The 18,662-nt window shown below is 42.5% G+C and overlaps 1 protein-coding gene across 3 annotated transcripts in view; it reads right to left on the bottom strand.

Annotated features, from left to right (window-relative positions):
* Window positions 1–18,389, bottom strand: part of ndst3 (N-deacetylase/N-sulfotransferase (heparan glucosaminyl) 3) — a 35,776-nt gene extending 17,387 nt beyond the window's left edge. For all 3 annotated transcript variants that reach the window (XM_034544140.1, XM_034544131.1, XM_034544143.1), the window contains exons 1-5: window positions 17,863–18,389; window positions 14,814–16,098; window positions 6,776–6,863; window positions 5,274–5,428; window positions 3,774–3,959 (exon numbers count right to left, since the gene is read on the bottom strand). In XM_034544140.1, coding sequence (XP_034400031.1) covers window positions 3,774–3,959; window positions 5,274–5,428; window positions 6,776–6,863; window positions 14,814–15,806 — 1,422 coding nt within the window. In that variant the 5' untranslated portion in view covers window positions 15,807–16,098; window positions 17,863–18,389. The remainder of the gene's footprint in view (window positions 1–3,773; window positions 3,960–5,273; window positions 5,429–6,775; window positions 6,864–14,813; window positions 16,099–17,862) is intronic.
* Between the last annotated feature and the right edge of the window lie 273 nt (window positions 18,390–18,662).

Below are 18,662 nucleotides of genomic sequence, written 5' to 3'. Positions count from 1 at the left end.
AAGCTGGCATTTTGACTTAAAATAAAAAGGTGAGATTATTTCACTAGAGTAGACGATACCGGTGTATGAAATACACGTGTATGAAATACACGTGTGAATAAGTCTTCCCGGGGCACTGTTCCTCACCCACACCTGTTTGGTATTTCGGAGACTCGTTGTTGTGGAAAGAGATGATAATGGATTACATTTAATCCCACCTCCAGCAGGTGCATCCTTGATCTCTACCGCAGTCTGTGTGAGTTACATAATCGTGCCTTGATTGATGAAAGCAGTGTCCTACGTGTACAAGTCTCAGATTCTCACTTCTAAATCTTACAATGTTGTGGTGGGACAAGGTTTTTAAAAGTGACAACAACAAATGTTTCACAGCAATGACATGTTGAATCATCAACTGCAATACCAACATGGGTCGAAGATGAGACAAAGTATCCACTGAATTAGTGAGTTAAAAAGTGGACCGTTTAAATATATATTTAAATGCATCTTTGCTGCAAAAAAGCAGAAATAATGTTCCCAACACAAACATAAAAGACAAACAGAGTGCGGCATCAAGTGTTTAACAGCGGATGAATTAATCTCCTTTTCATTAGGTCATTAAATGACTTAAAAAAAGAGAAGAGGGTCTTTATTGTGAACTCCTTGTGGAGCACTTCTCTGTGTGAAATAGAGAGTAAAGGCTGGAAGCGCAGATATTGGTTTATCTATAAAACACTGCAGTCGTTCACACTTAGACACACACGAAAGAGACAGAGGGCGAGAGAGAGAGAGAGAGAGAGAGAGAAGCCACCAGAGCCACAGACACTCTGCACTATTTCACCAAACCAATTATCCACAGAGCTATAGCTCAAACTGATATAGTATATTTTAAAAAGAAATACGTACACACACACAAGTATGCATGTTTGCGCTAGTGCACACACATACACACACACACACAAACACACACACACACACACACACACACACACACACACACACACAGCACAATCCCATATTTCAGTCTGATTTGTTCTGATACTGTTGGTCCACCGGGTGGCTCTCAATCTGCTGACAGAGACACACAGACACCAATTTTACAGCCTTGAGACAACTTCCTGTCCTCCTCGGAGCAAACAAAGATGGAGAAAGGGGCAGAGGGGAAGGTTGTGAGTGATTTGCCAAAGTAACTTTATGAGATGAGGTCAGGAGTCGAGATGAATTATCATCTAAAAGCTAACCAGACAATTTATGGTGAAACTATTTTACGTTTAAATTCTGCATGCATGTGCATATATACACACACACAAATCAGCAGAAAGAAAATGTCCGTGTCCATAAGCAGCAATGTTATATTTTTTCCAAGCCTCACTTTGCTATTTATTCAATGCAGCATACAATGTCTCAAAGTAAGAGATGTAGCTCTTTACTGCATACCCCATTATAAACATATTTAACAATTACTACTAATTCATAAAAGTATTTTTCAGAGCAATTTTTGGTCATGTTGGCTTAAAGGTTGAGGAGCTTTCGATCATATTGCTTTAGCATCATCTGCTCTTGATGACGATTGCTTTGTTAACGTGGAAAAGTCTTCAAAGCAAACATATAGAGAATGAAGAATTCACACAATTCCTGCGTTTTGTGGGACATTGGGAATGAATTCAATGCATCGTATACTGGACACCTCTGGGACCACCAATGGCGTCTAATTCAAATTCATAGACTCGAGGTCCAGCTGTGTTTTCTAGAGGTCATTTTATCAAAAGACTTTACTCAGAGAATGAATTGAGTCACTTATGTGTCTCTGCCAAACATCTGTAGCTTGCACCACAGCAGGGCTCAGCTGATGGTACATGCTCATTCTATACGTGATCATCGGCTTTCAACAGTTGATTTGCATGTGTACTCTGCTACCAATGGGATTTTGGTACATTGTTAACATTTCCCACAATAATTTTATTCCGACCAATTAAAACTATTATCTAATCTTTTATTTGAAAGACAGAACGAACTAAAGTGTCAAAAGCAATGTTCGGAAAACAGCTGCATCCATCAGTCCATGGGAAGCTCGAGAGAAATGTTTGCAGGGGGTTTCATTTCATTTCAGCTGTTTTGTTTTTTTGTATAAAAATAAAAGGAGATTTTAATTTTTTCTACCGGTTTGCTTCTCCGCTTTTCTGTGCAATGTGTCATGTTAAATATGTAGTGTTGTTCAATGGCTTTTATCTAATTCAGTGATTCACTGATGCTTCTTATCACCTTTCTATTGGTAATGTATAATAACACATTATTGCTTGTCAAAGTGTCAGCTTGCTATCGTATTGAAAGGACGTAATATTAAGTAGCTGTTTTGTGACACTGTGACAAGATGTCAAGAAATAAAAGCAGACTTCGAGGACTGATTAGGAAATTGAAATAGCTGTCGGTTCAAATTGTCTGCTCAAGACCCAAATACATCAGAACAACATGGACTGGTAATTTTGGTGTCAGATGTGATTGGTTCTTTTGTCAATAAGGTAGCAGTTATGCACACTGACAAAGAGCCTGACTGACAAGTGAATGAGGAGGAAGAGGAGGAGGAGGAGGAGGAGGAGGAGGAGGAGGAGGAGGAGGAGGAGGAGGAGGAGGAAGAGGAGGAGGAGGAGGAGAGACAGAGAGAGGGACGAGGACAACTTGCTTATGTGGAATAGGTGACGGGAGTGTTATTCTATTGCTGTCTTAAACAGTGACTGATAAATTATTTATTGGTGCATGAAATGCTCTCATTACTAGATATACAGCCTGTACATACACAAATACACAAATGCACACAGATGTACACAAACACACGCACACACACACACACACAGAAAAGCCAAATTCTTTAGCTGCCTTGTGACGCCATTGAAATTGAATCAACACAGAGCCATGAGATGAGGTCAAAGAATACATATCCCACTCACACACACACAGACACATACGCGTGCACACACTAGGGTTACACACCGCACAAAGCATCATTGATTTTCCGTTTAAGACCGCAAGAAACAATCTGCAGACAATTTGCTATTCAGCAAACACTTACTTGAACAAAGAGACAGGAGATAAAAACTGCTTTTTAAAGTAAGATAAAAGAATCCCAACAGACAATGGTTCTGCACTTAAGCTTTGATTTAGAGACCCATGGTTTTAATTCCATTCAGACGATTTAAGAAAGTAGTTTTACGGAAAGCAAGGATACTACATACCACATTTTGAGTGTGAGGCTTGATTGATGAGCTCCGTATGATCAAATGTATTGTGTTAAGAGACGGGAATTCTTTGTTGTGTTGTCTCATCTGGTTTATCTGATTAACCTGACTCACCCGTCTTTTTGTCAGATAACACACACATCTATGCTTTGTGTGCCCGGCCAACATATTGTATGAAATGTGTGTGCACACAGCACCAGCACTGTCTGGTATCAAAGGATACCCATGACCACCAGCTGTGGAAACGCGAGCTAAATTATTACTATTGCTAGGCTTACAGAAGAAAAAACAAGTGGGGAACAATCAAAACAAGAAAATAGTTAAGAAAAATATGAAATAATCTAAGAGATGTTTGTTGGAGAATATATTTTAAAATGGACTTTTGCCATTCAGCTGAACAAAAACAACATAGATCTTCAATAATGAATGCTCAGTTGTGAAAGTGTAAATACATTTTTATGTTTGTGCAGAAGCGTGTCAACTGATCAAAGTGCAGTTATGGATATGCATGAAGACATTTGGAGTCTTTATACAGACATGTAATTAACAATTTTGTCTCCTCACCATGATGTTGTTGTGGATGAAGCCCTTGCGGTAGCGGGCTGGTTTGAGGTGGGGGTACTCCTCAGTGCTGGTCACCTGGATGTTCCACACATGCCGCCAAGCCTTGTACAGCTGCAGGTGAACCGGGTAGACACCTGAGTGGTGGGGCGCCACGGCGTAGCCCATGTCCACCGGGATGCTGTGCTCCTGGGACATAGAACATGCACACACAGAGATAGACAGGTTTGTGAGGGTCATATACATAAACGGAAGTTATAGCGCATTTACAATTCTGACAAAGGACATGGTGGGACATAAACACACAGCAGTCTGACCTTGGAGACGAAGCGCATGGTTTGTGTTGTGTTTGTTACGACGCTGGCCTTCAGGTTGAAAGTAGTTTGTGTGAGCATGTGTATGTGTGGGAGAGTGAGGGTGGATGGTTGCTTGGTGTATCTCGCAGACTGATGGTGTTGTCCTTCACTCTGACACACACCTACACACACTGTCAAAGCTAAGCATCAGCAGTCAGGGGATGAGGGAGTGGAGTATGTGTGTGTGTGTGTGTGTGTACAATAGAGGTGAGGGACCACATTTTATGATCAGATTCACCTTCAACAACATGAACCAGCCCATCCTCACTGTACTGTATGCGTGACACAGCACTCCAGTACCAACAGGGTCATACAAATCATTTCAACTCACTCACACACATACTAACGTAGCACTGGAAAACAGGGCAACGAAAGCGCTTGACCTTTATGGACGAAGATGAAACATGTAAGTGCATCACTTCCCAACTGGAAAATTGCATTCATTTTTTTGTTTGAGTGAAATGAGTATATGATGGTTATTACTCATGCTGACAGAAAAACAAAACATTTCCAAATTCATGAATATGTTCATGAGAAAATATGTTCTGCAGGAAATGTAATTCTACCCTGATTATGATTTTTTTATCAACATAACAAAGACTGTGCAAAACATTCACTGTCATAATTGTTCATGTGCGACAGTATTGGCTTGTAGAAACTAAAACACATGTTAAGCCTAAACATAAGAACATGTAATACACAGGACATGAAATCTGGTTTAAAGTGTCTTCGTCCTGTGGTACAGGAATGACACCGGGGATGAAAAGATAGTAACAAATGAACATAAACAAAGCTGCAATTATGCTGGTTTCCTGTAAATAATGTAGTCTAAGTAACAAAGAGTGTATTCATTGTGTGAGCATAGTTCCATAACTTTGACCTACAAACATAATGTCTGCAATCTGCAGTGGCAAAAACATAATAATTACTAACAGCAACAGACGTCCTTGAAGAAAATGCAATCATGGGAAGCAAGCATGATTAAAAGGACACACAACAAGAAGAATGCAACAACGAAATAAACAGCTGCAAGTAAGTAAGAGGGTTAGGGTGTGTGTGTGTGAGTGTGAGTGTGAGTGTGAGTGTGAGTGTGAGTGTGTGTGTGTGTGTGTGTGTGTGTATGCATGCATGCGTGCATCCATCTCACCAGAGCGAACTCCTTGTTGAGGACCATCTGCTCCAGCAGTGAGGACTCGTTGTGGAAGAGGTGAGGCTGCATGTGGCTCCACATGTGGGGGAACCACCAGAACTCATCCACATACTTCAATAGTAAATCATCTCCTTCGTCCTCTTCCACCGTGCCTGCACACACAAAAAGACACACACGCACACACAAGGATAAAAGGACAAGGAATAACACGTGTAAATGCAGGGCCCGAGCACATAAAAAATTGTCGCTGGGATGTTTTACGGTTGTGTTGCTAAATAAGGTGGCGGTCTGATACAAATCAAGCCATAGCAATAATAGATGTGATAGCAATATGCTGTATTCGGCATCAGATTTCTTCTAATTATAATTATGTTCAGTCCCACCTCTATTTTTTCGTTTCCAGTGTATCCTACTCCTTTGTTCTCTAGCTGCAGATTTAGACACTTAACTAGAAAATCAATAAAATGTGTCCTTGGAAACACAGCAGAGCTTAGAATGCACAACAGTATGTCAGCACATATATGATATGATATGAGATCAAACACATTTATTTTTTTAATGATGAATAGAATAACATAGCACTACAAGCTCTGGCAACCATGTGGCATTGATTACTCCGTCTGTACTGCAAGTTCATCCTTTTCTTGAGTGAATTGTATAGCTATTGATGACTTTAAGTGTAACGGTCTCTATTTGGGTCGGCTGGAGCTCATGGGGAGAGTGGTCGTCCCGCAACTACAAGGTACCCGGCGCTTCACTGCAGCCCATTGCTCCTTAATAACGAAGGATGGGTTAAAATGCAGAGAAGAATTTCCCCTGTCAATGATATTATTATTATTATTATTATTATTATTATTATTATTATTATTATTATTGTTATTATTATTATTATTATTATTATTATTATTATTATTATTATTATTATGTGTAGTAGTAGTAGTAGTAGTAGTAGTATACGTAAATATAGTTTTGTTCCTGTAAATAGAAACAGAAAGTTGTTTGTCATGTTTTAGATAAATGTGGCACTGATTTTCACTTTCTATGATAAGAATTGTAACTAATAAAATTAAGCTGCATCTAAATATAAATGATAAAGCTCATGTTATATCATGTTAATGGATTTAACTAGCCAGTGTGTGTTCATTTCATGAAAAACTGTTTTTTTAAAGGACTTTAAACATTATACTTCATCATTAAACCCAACATGTAAAGCCCCACAATATATGTTCATGTTGGTACAGGAAGGTCAAAAGTCAAAAAAGCGAAAAACAGCTTTTTACATAAAACTACTGCATGTGCTCTACTTAGTTTGAGACACATGGAGAGCTCTTACCCAAGGCAAACGATTGAACCACTCATTTTGACAGGTGACATAAAAAGTAATATATGAATCATTCATACAAAACATCAGCCTATAAAAGAACAGCTTTTACAGTCATATTTGTCATAGTCAGCCCTGGTGTGTATGTTGGGATGGAAAGCATATAAACAGAACCCACCTGTGTGGTAGAACTTCCCCGAGAAGCCCAGGTTGAAGGTAAAGTTGGAGATCTGAGAACGCAACTGTTTCTGAGTATCAAGGAGAGCCTGTAGACACACAGAGAAATATATAGATACATTAGTGACATAATCACATGCAACAGACTACAGTACGTATATCAGGTCCATCTATTATGGCCTACGGTAGTCACCAACATACTGTGTGCTTCTTTGTGTACTGTTTTCTATCTGTACTTAGTGTTCCAGCGGTCGGGCCTGTTCTTAAAGTTAACGAAGTCTCTAGTTCCAATACTTGAATCAGCAATGTCTCCACTTATTTAATGACTTCATTAGTTTACTGGCCTTTAAACAAAGACTCTGTAATGAGTGTTAACTAAAGAGAGTTGCACATTCACGCACACAGTCACACACACCGACAGTAATGCGAGTTAATGAAGGTCAGTGCATTAGTAGCCTCTGGAGGGTGGACTAATAACCCCCGCACACACATCATACTTTCCATCCGTCCCTAACGCTACCAAGTAAAACCTTGCACTCCCCCCCCTCTCTCCTCTGCTGCTGCCTCTTTTTCTCTTTCTGATTCTCCCTCTATTCTTCCATCTCTCCGCTTCTGAGAACCTGCAGTCGCCTCTCTGCCCCCCTTCCCCATTTGTCTTCCACCCCCCTCCACCCAGCCTCCTCTGAACCTCCATCTCTCTCTCGCTTGCTCGGTGAAAATGTCACATTCTCAGGAGACGTGGCTGTTCTAATTTGAAAGGAAGGCTGGAGCGGCAGGGAGGAAAGATCGCTCTCACTCCTTTTCTATAACGCTCTCCGCTCCCCTTGCTCTTTTTCTTGCACTCTCCCACCCCGTCTTTTTGCTATCGTTGCACTTCTCGCCATTTGCTCCCTTCCACAAATTGTTTGTTTGTTTATGAAACTCTAATAATGTATTTCTGTTGGGCTACGCGCCACATCTCTATTACAAATCTTTGTCATGCTGCTTTTAATCGATCCCCAGGAACACTGCTTGATTTAAGAGAGCTGAGCAGCTGATGTCAGAGCAGGGAATTGGTTCCAGGCAGTCTCTCTTTGTCTCTTTTCAGCCACTCTCCTCCTCTTTGTGTGTGTGTGTGCGTGTGTGTGTGTGTGTGCGTGCACATCCCAAACTAACAAATATACAAACACACGCACACAGTGTCTTCATTAGCTCTAATCTAATGGTGTTGAAGAAGGCTGCGTGCTGACAGATGTGCACAGCTCACTAATCTGATCCCTTGTCTCCTCTGTTGAGACATCCTCTACATCTTATCCTCTCACACACAAACACACACACACACACACACACATATTTACACAGACATAAGAATAAAATTAGGTTTGTCGCTGAATGCTTTGCATTGTAACTCAATATACACTCCCCGATGCACTTGGTCGAAATGCATTATTAACGTGTGCTGGTATCTGTGAGAGTCGGCGTAGTAGGTGTGTGTCCAAGTGTGCAGCGTATTAGTTTAAACACCTCATTTGTATTCTGCTTCCTTACATCCATAGAAGACAGAAGAGACCAGTTTTATTGATGCGTCAGTTAGACTCAGAGTCACAAATGTCCCTACAGATACTTTGGCATTATTTTAACCCCTGTGAACATGTTGTTACCTTTATTTCTTTCTTGGAAAAGTTTTGTCGTAATTGTGCAGTAATGCCCTTGTGAGCAAAGACACATCCATCCAGCAAACCAAAAAGCAAACTTTAAAAACGGGGTAATGTGAATTTAGCCAGTTCTGGCATCAAAGATGTTGTTCAGCAGCCAATTTTTAAATCTCAATGACACAAACAAAGAAAGTTTCAAAAACAACAATAAATCAACTCAACAATCCTCAACAAAAACTCTTTGTTAGCAACCGCAACACTGATTATGAGACTTTTCCAGGCAACAAATTGCTCACGGTGATGGATCAGCCATCCCAAGGCAGTTTCAGGTCTCTACAAAGTGGTTTTAATGTGTAACAAATGTGTAATGTAGTGGGCTACATTTAATAAATAAACGTTATAGTTCACTGATTCCATTTTAGTTTAAGGAGATATTGTTTCAATATGGTAACAATGGTTCACATTTCCTCTTGCAATACATTCACAGTGTTGCACTCCAGTGTTTGTGTGAAAAGTGAAAGAAACTGTTTTGTAAAGAAAGACTAAAATAAGAGCACATCTGGCCATTCCCTGTGTGAAGTGGGTATGCGTGGTTTGAAAGATGTTGTGGGTTCCAGAAGCTTTTGAACCACCACACGATCACCTCTGGGTCTCTGCAAAGGCCCTTCAGCGGAGTATACTGGCTGCTTAAGGGCCTTTGTGATTTGAATAGCATTTACATTTTGGCAAATCAGTGTGTGTTTCATATCCAGAGGTAAAGTGCACATAATTGGCAAAATATTCATAGCACAACCACATCAGGACACCATAACCACAACAATGATAATGCATTGGTTTTATTAACAAACCATTTAAAAAAATGAAATACTGCTAATTGTGTTTACTTCCCTCAAACTAAAGACCTGGGTGTTGTTTTATCACAAACCTTATTTTCAAAAATAGAGAGCAATGGATGCACTGCTATTGATCATCATGAGGGGGCAGAACTGCTGGTACAAAATATGCCCAACAATAAATAGGAGTGCACTTCTTGGACAGAGTCCCTCGCACTGAGCGTATGACAACACCCTACCTCTGGCTCTGAGTGACAATGAAGTCCCCTCCTGTTGTTTTTCTGAGGGTAACGGCAGCAGATCTGGGAGAATGAAGGGATTTGAGCAATATGGAGCCAATCTGTCCACTGGATGCTGAGCTCAAAGCTGGACATGGTTTTAAATTGGGCCATAAGAGATACTTTATAAGAAAGAAGGGGATTTAGATTAGCAGCAGGTGGGACAAGTAGCATGTGAGAGATCTTGACAATCCGAGTGATGAAGGTAAACACACAAATGGATTAGCGGTTAGCAATAGCCCTCATTTCTGTGCCCAATCCCACAGCTGCCTCACACGGCTAGTGTCAGAAGTAATGCCAGTTTGTTTCTGTGTGCGTGAGAGCGACAGTGTGTGTGTGTGTGTGTGTGTTTGTGTGTTCTTGCATGTGTGTCTGTTAAGCCCTAGAAGAGGTGCCAGCTAGATGTTGGGGTTCAAACAGATGGGAGACAGGCATCTGGACAGCTGGCATTCACTGCCTTTCACAAACCCTTTACACCAACCACCTCCCCACCATATCCCCATTCTGTCATTCTCGCCTTTGCACCATTTCCTCTCTTTAATTTTCACAACCTTAAGCCTGGCTGGGAGATCTAAAAGAACAAAAGTAATTATACATCTCTGTGAGTGGGATTTTAGATTTGAAGGTGTGATGAGAGGAACAAGGAAATTAAGGGGTTTCATTTTGATGCAAAAGAAGGTCAAAGTTCTTGATTCATATACATTAGTGCAGTGTTTGTGTAGGTGTGTGTATCTGTGCATTAATGTGAACACCAGACCACCACATTTAACTGGGTCAGGCATTTCTATTTGATGAGCAGAGAGTACTTTACTAGTAAATGTCAGTCTTCCTTTTGCTTACTCTTCCCCTCTCACTCAGTCAGTGTAGCCTTTTATATTGGAGAATTTAACAAAATCATCTACTCCCTTGCATTTACAGATCCAAGGTACTTGTGATTGCTTTGGCATCACTGTACTTACCCTAAATTCTACTTGGCAGAGCCTTTAAGGATTTTGAGTTTCAGTGATTGCTGTGACTGCAAAAACTGCCTCATTTTGTGGGAGAAAATGCGTGGCCGACTGCCACGTTCTCAGAGTTAATTTAAGTAAAATTAAGAGCACTGACAAAAGAAATTTCATGAAACAAAAAAAAGTTATTTAGACGCTTGCTATTGAGTATTCTTCACAATGACACTGCCATGATATGCATGTAACGGCCCTTTCTTTTCTTTCTAATAGTGTAATTGTAAAACATGTCCTTCCCTGCAGGGCTAGCTGTGATCAGATTCATTGTCCAGATCGGGGTGGGGGGGAATGAAAGCAGACGTCAGGACGCATCATGATGGAAGCATTATTCTGTTCCTTTCTGCCATTTTATGTCATCTTCATTTCTCCCTTTCCCACCTGCAACTGTGTCACTTTAAAAGCCATTAAGACCTACCACCTAAGATCGCCTATTAAGGATGACAATCTGTGTTAAGTATGAAATGAATAAGGTTGCATGACAAAAAATATTTATTGTAGGAGCAAAAGCGGTCTCCTTTTCTCCCATGTCCTTGTCTGCTTCCAGTCATTTACATCTCTTCTCCAATGTGTGTCTTTTATTCATTACTTGGCAAAGTAATGGGCAAATATGGAATGAGCTCAGTTCTACTGACTCAAGTGGCATCATACTTAATTAGTCTAAAGATTAACTCTAAGTAGGACTGCACAATAAATTACACTGGTATGCCAAAAACCTTCATTGAAGTCTGAATATTGCCCATTTTGTGAAATATACTTTTTTATGCATACATAACACAACATAACAAAACACTTTAGCCATAACACTCTTCAATTCAAACTTCCCAAACTCATTACCCGTTCACCTGAGTCTTACATTCCTCAGTGCAATGCAATACTATGTGAAATAACAACCTCCTTGCTGGATAAGATGTTAAAACAGGTTTCCTATTCAGTCCTCGAGGCAAAATGGCACTTAATGGTTATTAGGCCACATGAAAATAGTAATTATTTGACTTGCAAAATCAAACAAAGTCATGATACTGCAGCAACTGCCCCACTGTGCTTTTGGAAAACGCACGTTTAAATTTGATTTAGCCAACGATTACTTTTCGGGAGTACAAGAGCCTGCGTACACCCACTCAAACATGAGAATAATTTGCATACAGCAAAGCTACACATAAGGAACATTTGCATATTCCTTTAGATACATAGAACATGCTAAATATATTCAGTTCAAGTAAATGCAGGCCAAGTGAATGTGTGTCTTGGCTAATGTACAGTGTGCGTGTTCACATGTGGGTGTCCCCTCAACTGAGATGACACCACTACAGGAGGAGAGAGGGAGTGAGAACGAGTTGAGAGGGAGGTTTAGGGAGGAATACAAATAGGCCGGAGATGGTGATCAATGGCTCGGGCAACGGAGGGGGGGAGGAAGGTGAGTGGAGGAGGAGGAGGAAGGGGAGACAGGAGGAGGTGATGAAGAGGGCTGTGAAGATGAGAACCGGACACCTCCCTAACGACAAGAGAAGAGGGGGAAATCTGCAGACATGAATTTAAAAAACACAAGCGCCGGCACGCGCAAATCATTGATGGGAGTTTTTGACTGGCATCATCCCTCATTTTGAGAAATGTCATCCATGAGGTGCCTCACTGTGAATCATTTTAATAGAGGGAATACAGCTGTGTGTGAGTGTGTGTGTGTGTGTGTGTGTGTGTGTGTGTGTGTGTGTGTGTGTGTGTGCGTGCAGACAGGAGGGGGTGTAGGTATTGTTTGTCACCAGATGAACTCGTGGGGTGAGACTAATGAAGAGTGCAGAGAGAAGGAGGGAGGCATTTTAATTGGCCTCTCTCTCTCTCCGTCTCTCTGTCTCAGTCCAGGAGAGACAGGAGATTGAATGCTGGCTTTACAGAGGTAAGAGGGGATTTCTAACATTGGCACTGCAAACGCCTTGTCCTACTAATTGGTCAATAACACATCCTGTTACATACCTTGATGCAGTGTTAGACATACGCTGTTTTTAAAGCACCAGGAATGAGAGAGGATGCATATTCACATTATTTGTCTGCCTTTACTGTCTTGTAACTAATGTTTTTTTTTCTTTACAACATTAAGGATGTTATTAGATTACTTGATAAAGTAAGGATACAATCACAGAATACTTATCTTGCTTAAATGTAGATTTTTGGAGTAAACCTGTTTTGTAAATGTCATTGCGTCCTCGAGTCTGTTCTGACCCACATTTAACCAAAGACTTTACACAACCTCAACTTAAGCAAACGTCTTGCTTTCATGATTAAATAATTACCTGGATTCCACATGCATTAATCATTTATAATAAAATGAAGAAACCTCTTTTCAGCTGTCACCTTCCCCCAAAGCTAGATGTGCATTTGACTTCTAATATGAGTCATCCTTTCAACAGCTTTTCAATGACAACCTGCCGGAAGGGAAATAGTTCCATCTAAGGGTCAATCTGAAAACCAACCAACGAGAGTTACTAATCAAACAATCCCTGCCTCACGACAAAGAAAAAAGACATTGAGACAACAGTGGGATAAATTAGCTGATGCAAATAATTATGAATCTACAAGATGGACACACGTGTCATTGTAAATAAGCCTTGTACAAACAGCAATCTGACAACTCTACCTGGGGGCTGCTACAAATCCCCATATCCCTGCTCACCTCCTCTGCTTCCCCATTTCCCCTCAGCATTTTGTTTCTCTGAAATTAGCTGCTAGCTCCTCCCCTAGGTGCCATACTCCATCTACCCCCCCCCCCTCCCCCCTCCAACTCTGTTTCCTCTTTTTCCCTCCAGTCTTTCTAGCTGTGATTGCAAAGAGAAGAGAAAGACGAATGTGGAAGGAGTGTGAGTGTTTCAGATGACACCACTGTCTCTTTTTCTCTGCCCCCCCCCCCCTCTCTCTCTCTCTCTCCGTCTCCCTCTCCCTTCCTCCATCCCCATCTCCCTGTCCTTCTGTTAAGGCACTGGTTCATCCTCATGTATATTTATGCTACAAAGCTGAAGACTCAGGCAGACTTAAAATGAAAACTCCAACTAGAGAGCACTTGTGTGCTCATTGTGTGTGTGTGTGAGTGTGTGTGTGTGTGTGTGTGTGTGTGTGTGTGTGTGTGTGTGTGTGTGTGTGAATATGCTTTCTTTTATCCTTTTTGGATTCAAAGGTGGAATTCCTCTACACTTCACCACCCACTGCCACCCTGTTCTCTCAGCCTACCCATTCCTCTCATCTTCTCCCCAAGTTTCAGCCATGGACAGGTGGCTTGTCTTTTTTTTCTTCCAATGCCTGACGGGACAGGTGTCAACCATTGACGGGGAGTGACATTCTAATCTAAGTAGTGATTCAGAAAACAGCCGCGCGCACACACACGCAAACACACACATACACACACAAAGACACACATACACACACACACAAACACAGTTCTCTATCATGTATATTGGGTGGACAGGATTAGCTCATGCACATCAGCGCAGAGCAGCATAAATCCCACCCGTCTTAAAGTCCCATGCATGCAGACTCCCACACATGAAAACCCACCAAAACACAATTTGAGGAGTGATGACACAAAATGTATTTTGCAGAAGTGTTTTATGCACACTCCAGCAAACCTGAAGTTTGATTGCCCTTATTTGTAAATCTATTATATTTTTAAATTCCAACTGAAATGATGGTATAAATGAATGTGAACGTATGTCAATTAAATTATTTGAAGAGGTGTAGGTCTGAGTATATATGTCTATGCATGTGTGTGTGTGTTTGCTCATGCAAGCGTGTGTGTTGAAACAATAGCTGTCTTGAGAGGCGGGCTGCATGGCTGACTCTCCTTTAGTTTCCCTAAGAGGAGGAACGTGGGAAAAAAGGAATAAGTGCCATTCGTCTTTTCACGGGCTCATTCACTACCTCGCTTTCTCTCTTTCACTCCACGTCTTTGTTCCCTTAAATGGCCTCTTTACTTCTGGCTAAACCTCCAATTGAAATAAATAGCCTCTCACTGTACCCCAAAACACACACACACACACACACACACAAGCTTTCCCAAATACCCTCTCGGCGCACCCGTGTCCGAGCTAAAGTCCTCAAAAATACACTCCAGGTAAAATGTTTTGCTGTAGTGTCTGCAGACTTACACAGCAATAAGTGACCATTCCTTATTTTCCCCACTGCACTGCCATGAATAGCGCAATGAAAAATATAATCCAACATCACTGACCCTGCAATAATTAATTATCTATATTACATTCTATCTTGCTCCAATGCATATTATCACACACCCATCTCCCTCCATACCTTCACATCCTTGGCGTTCATACGTGTTCCTTCCTTTCCCACGAAAATGTCGTCTATATCCACCAGTATGTGCCGGTCCAGACCCAAAGTAAGCTTCCTGTTTGTGAGGTAGGAGATGGCATCCACCAGGATGAGTCTGTGGAGCCAGTAGCCTAGTCCCTGGCCAAATAGCACTCTCCTCACTCCATCGTAGAGTCCCATGTCCTGCACCACAGTGGCTTGGAGGCCTAAACTTAAGCCAGGCCCTGGATTATCGCCACTACCTGCCCCTGCTCCCTCTTTGGCCCGTGCATGCAGCACAGCCTGGTAGGTGGAGTGATTGGAGGAGAAGGAGGTCCAGTCGTCCCCAGGTAAAGGCCCTTGATCTGTGCCAGGCTTGGTCAGGTGGAGGAGAGGTGAACTAGACACCACACAGCAGTCCCAAAGTGCCTGGTTGGTCCGAAGGACCACCGGGAGGCCTCTGAATTTGAGGAGAGGTGGGGAGTTCTCGGTGGAGCGGTAGAAACCTATGATGCCCACTCTGTACTCAGTACAGTATTGATGCAACAGCTGTCTGTTCCATGTGTCTGCATGTGCATACTTTAATAGATTCTCATAAATGATGAGTGAATATCGGCCACGACCTTTCTCTGTCAGCGGAGGAAGGTCTCCCTTCCCTGAGGCAATCTCCATGCGGAACTGGAAGTGTGCTGACTCCAATATAGCCACAATGTCCTGACCCAGCTGGGAGTACTGGGACTCCACGAGCACCAGCACTACTGGGTCAGTGTGTGTATGTGTGTGAGGAGGGTTCGGGGGGTACGGGTATGGAAGTTGATGGTATGGTGAGAGAGGCTGGGAGCAGGCAGGTTCGGGGGATTGTCCAAGCTGCATGGAAGGGGAGGAGTTTGTAAACAGAAAGTAAGCAGAGAGGAGGAGGGAGAGGAGACAGCAAGAGGCCAGCAGGAGCAGGAGCCGACGCAAGTGGCGACGGAATCGCACGGCCACCGTCATCGCGAAGTGGAGGTGTTGTGCGTCGAAGGGGGAGATGTCACTTTTTAGTTTGCTGGAGCCTAGAGAGTGCGTTCACTGGTTTGGGGGTTTGAGGAGCCCAAGAGATTGTCTGTCTGCGCGAGAAAGGAGCAAAGCCACTGAGGGGTGTGTCATGTCACCATGGCAGGTGGAGAAAAGAGCTGTGCCGGATGTTAGAGAACAAAGGTCTTCATTGAGGTTCGAGTCGAGGTTCTCTCCTTCCAATCCTCACGGAGGAATCACATGCAGAGACGGAGGGAGTGATGATTAATGCCTGCAGAAAACGGGGACAAGGAGAAAAGAAGAAAGAGTGAATTGGTTGGGCAAGATGGTATAGTATGCCTTAGTTCTCTGTGAACGTGCTCGCGGGGTGTGCGTGTACCTAGGTTGTGCCACTCTAGGGAATGTGAAGGCACAGCTGGTAACTACAGAGCTGATTGAACAACAACTTGTATCCTTAGGGCTTATACAACCTCTGGCGCGCACACACAAAGTGACATCACATTTAAAAGCATAAACATAAGACAAAAGTCAACCCTCACAAATAAACAACAGCTGGTTGTGTGTTAATGTGGCAGTGTGGGGAGGTGGATGGGAGCTCAACTAATCAGTCCCATAATGCTCTACAGAGAATTCCTATAATTGCACGAAACTCTGTGCACTTCTGTCCTATTTCTGAACCTAATCATCTGAAATACCACAAAATTAGAGTTGGAATCTTTTTGCCAGGAGCACTAATCTGGAGGGAGCCCATGACAGTACAGAGGAAATGGAGAGCAAGAGAAAAGGGGCCGAATAAGAGAGACAGAGCAGAGAGGAACAAAATGCAATGAATTATAGAAAGAGACAAAAAAGACCAGGATTAGCATCTTAATGTATGTGCCCGGAGCTAGGGAGAAGAAAAGATCCCACAGCATCTCTTTCTCTCTCTTTTCCCTCTTTGCCCCACTCTCCCCCTTTCTATCTGTCTACACCCCCTCTGTCTCTCCTTCTGTCTGTTTGAATATCAATAGTCTTCCCTCACGTTCCCCATCCTTCTCTCCTTGTTCCTTGCCTTTAGATAACAAATGCAAAGAGAAGGTCATAGAGGAGAGGAAGCTATATTCCTTATATATGACACGGAAAATAACTCGTAGTATTTTTTCCTTTATAACACAGGGGTGTAATTAATAATTTTGTGTTAGATAAATTGTTTGTCATCTTAATTGTTAATTGAATGACTACACTAATTCTCTTGAATAGCTTCTGTGGCGTTTTTATTACCACCTGTGTGGAGGAAATTGTCTCTTAGAGCCTACCAAGAAAAAGAGGGTGCACTTACTCATTCTGAAGTTATTTTTACATTTTAAATGAGGAAAAGCATAAAGATGTGACACACAGCTGAGTGCCCCAACTATAGGTGAGTGCTCGTTTACTTGTTACTGGAGGTATGCATGTGTCTCACTATTAGGGCCCACAGGAGGGCGCTGGAATCGGATTAACATATGAGAGTTCACGTTTTAGTTTTCCTCTTGGCATTTTAATAACTAAAATGGTATTCTAAATCATGCAATATGAATACAAGCTTAATATAGGCATAGTCGACCTACTAGTCGTGTTGGTTTTTTGTAAAATGCCTCATGGACCATTTTAAAATTACAATTCAAATTGTACTCAACTTCAAAATGAATAGTGTCTCTAATAATAGACAATAATAGTAATACTAATAATGATAACTGTTATTTATAACTGATATATATTTTTTAAAACCATGATAAAATCATCCAACCTTAATGAAATTAGATTAACAGTTAATGAAGGGTCGTGGTGTTAAATTTAGAATAAACACACACACAAAAAACCTGGAGGAACAAAGTCTACGATAATGTTTGTGGGGTTAAACCTCGAATGGAAAAGAAAGCAACCCGTAGAGCACATCTTCCTGCTATCAGCAGGCTGACAGACGAACTCAAACTAACAACAGATAATTCCAGAGTTTCCATCCTGCTTCCTGGCGTAGAAGTTTATGTTAAGAACGAGCACCGACTCGCCCACTTACCTCCTACCGATGCTGAGGCGCGGAGGGAGAGCGGAGAGCGGGGGGCTGCTTCGGGTGGGTCCGCGGCTCTGGTCTCCGCGGCGAACCACTCCCGTGTGTTTTGGATGCTCGAGCGATGTGCCATCTCTCTCTCGCTCTCGCTCTCTCTCTGTCTCTCTCTGTCTCTCTCTCTCTCTCTCTCTCTCTCTCTCTCTCTCTGTCTCTCTCTGTCTCTCTCTCTCTCTCTCTCTCTCTCTCTCTCTCTCCCCTCCACTAGAGCAGCAGATGCGGGCAGCCGGAATGATCGGCTCTCCTCCCCCCTGTCACCATCCTCCTCTTCCTCTCGTCTCCCCCGCCGTCTTCTTTTCCTCTCTCTCTCTCTCTCTCTCTCTCTCTCTCTCTCTCCGCTCTGCTCACTTCTCTCCTAATCTCGGCTCTTTAAAGGTGGAGATCAACCGGCGAGTAGAGACGGAGGAGCACCGACATCAGCCAGCCCGTCAACCAGTGACGGCCGTGCGTAAATGCTCTGGTTTGAGAGCGCCGACACAAGTGGAAGCGATCGAGGGAGAGAGAGAGAGACAGATGAGGGTGGGGGAGTGTGTATCTGTGTGTATGGGGGTTTAGAAAGGAAAGAAGGGGAGGGGGCTTGGTTTGATTGACACAAACAGCCGTTTTCTCGAGCATCAGCGATCACTGGCCCCGGTAAAAGCTCACGGCCCGTTAGTTGGTGTTTCTCGGATGAGGGATGTCACGCGCGATACCCACCGGTGCAAGTTAATGGCACGTCTTGCGGATTCTGTCTTCGCTCCTTGCACAAGTTG

This window comes from Cyclopterus lumpus, chromosome 1, assembly GCF_009769545.1.
Source record: "Cyclopterus lumpus isolate fCycLum1 chromosome 1, fCycLum1.pri, whole genome shotgun sequence".
Classification (NCBI taxonomy): Eukaryota; Metazoa; Chordata; class Actinopteri; order Perciformes; family Cyclopteridae; genus Cyclopterus; species Cyclopterus lumpus.
The sequence above is the reverse complement of the archived record's forward strand: the minus strand, read 5'-3'. Positions and strand labels throughout refer to the sequence as shown.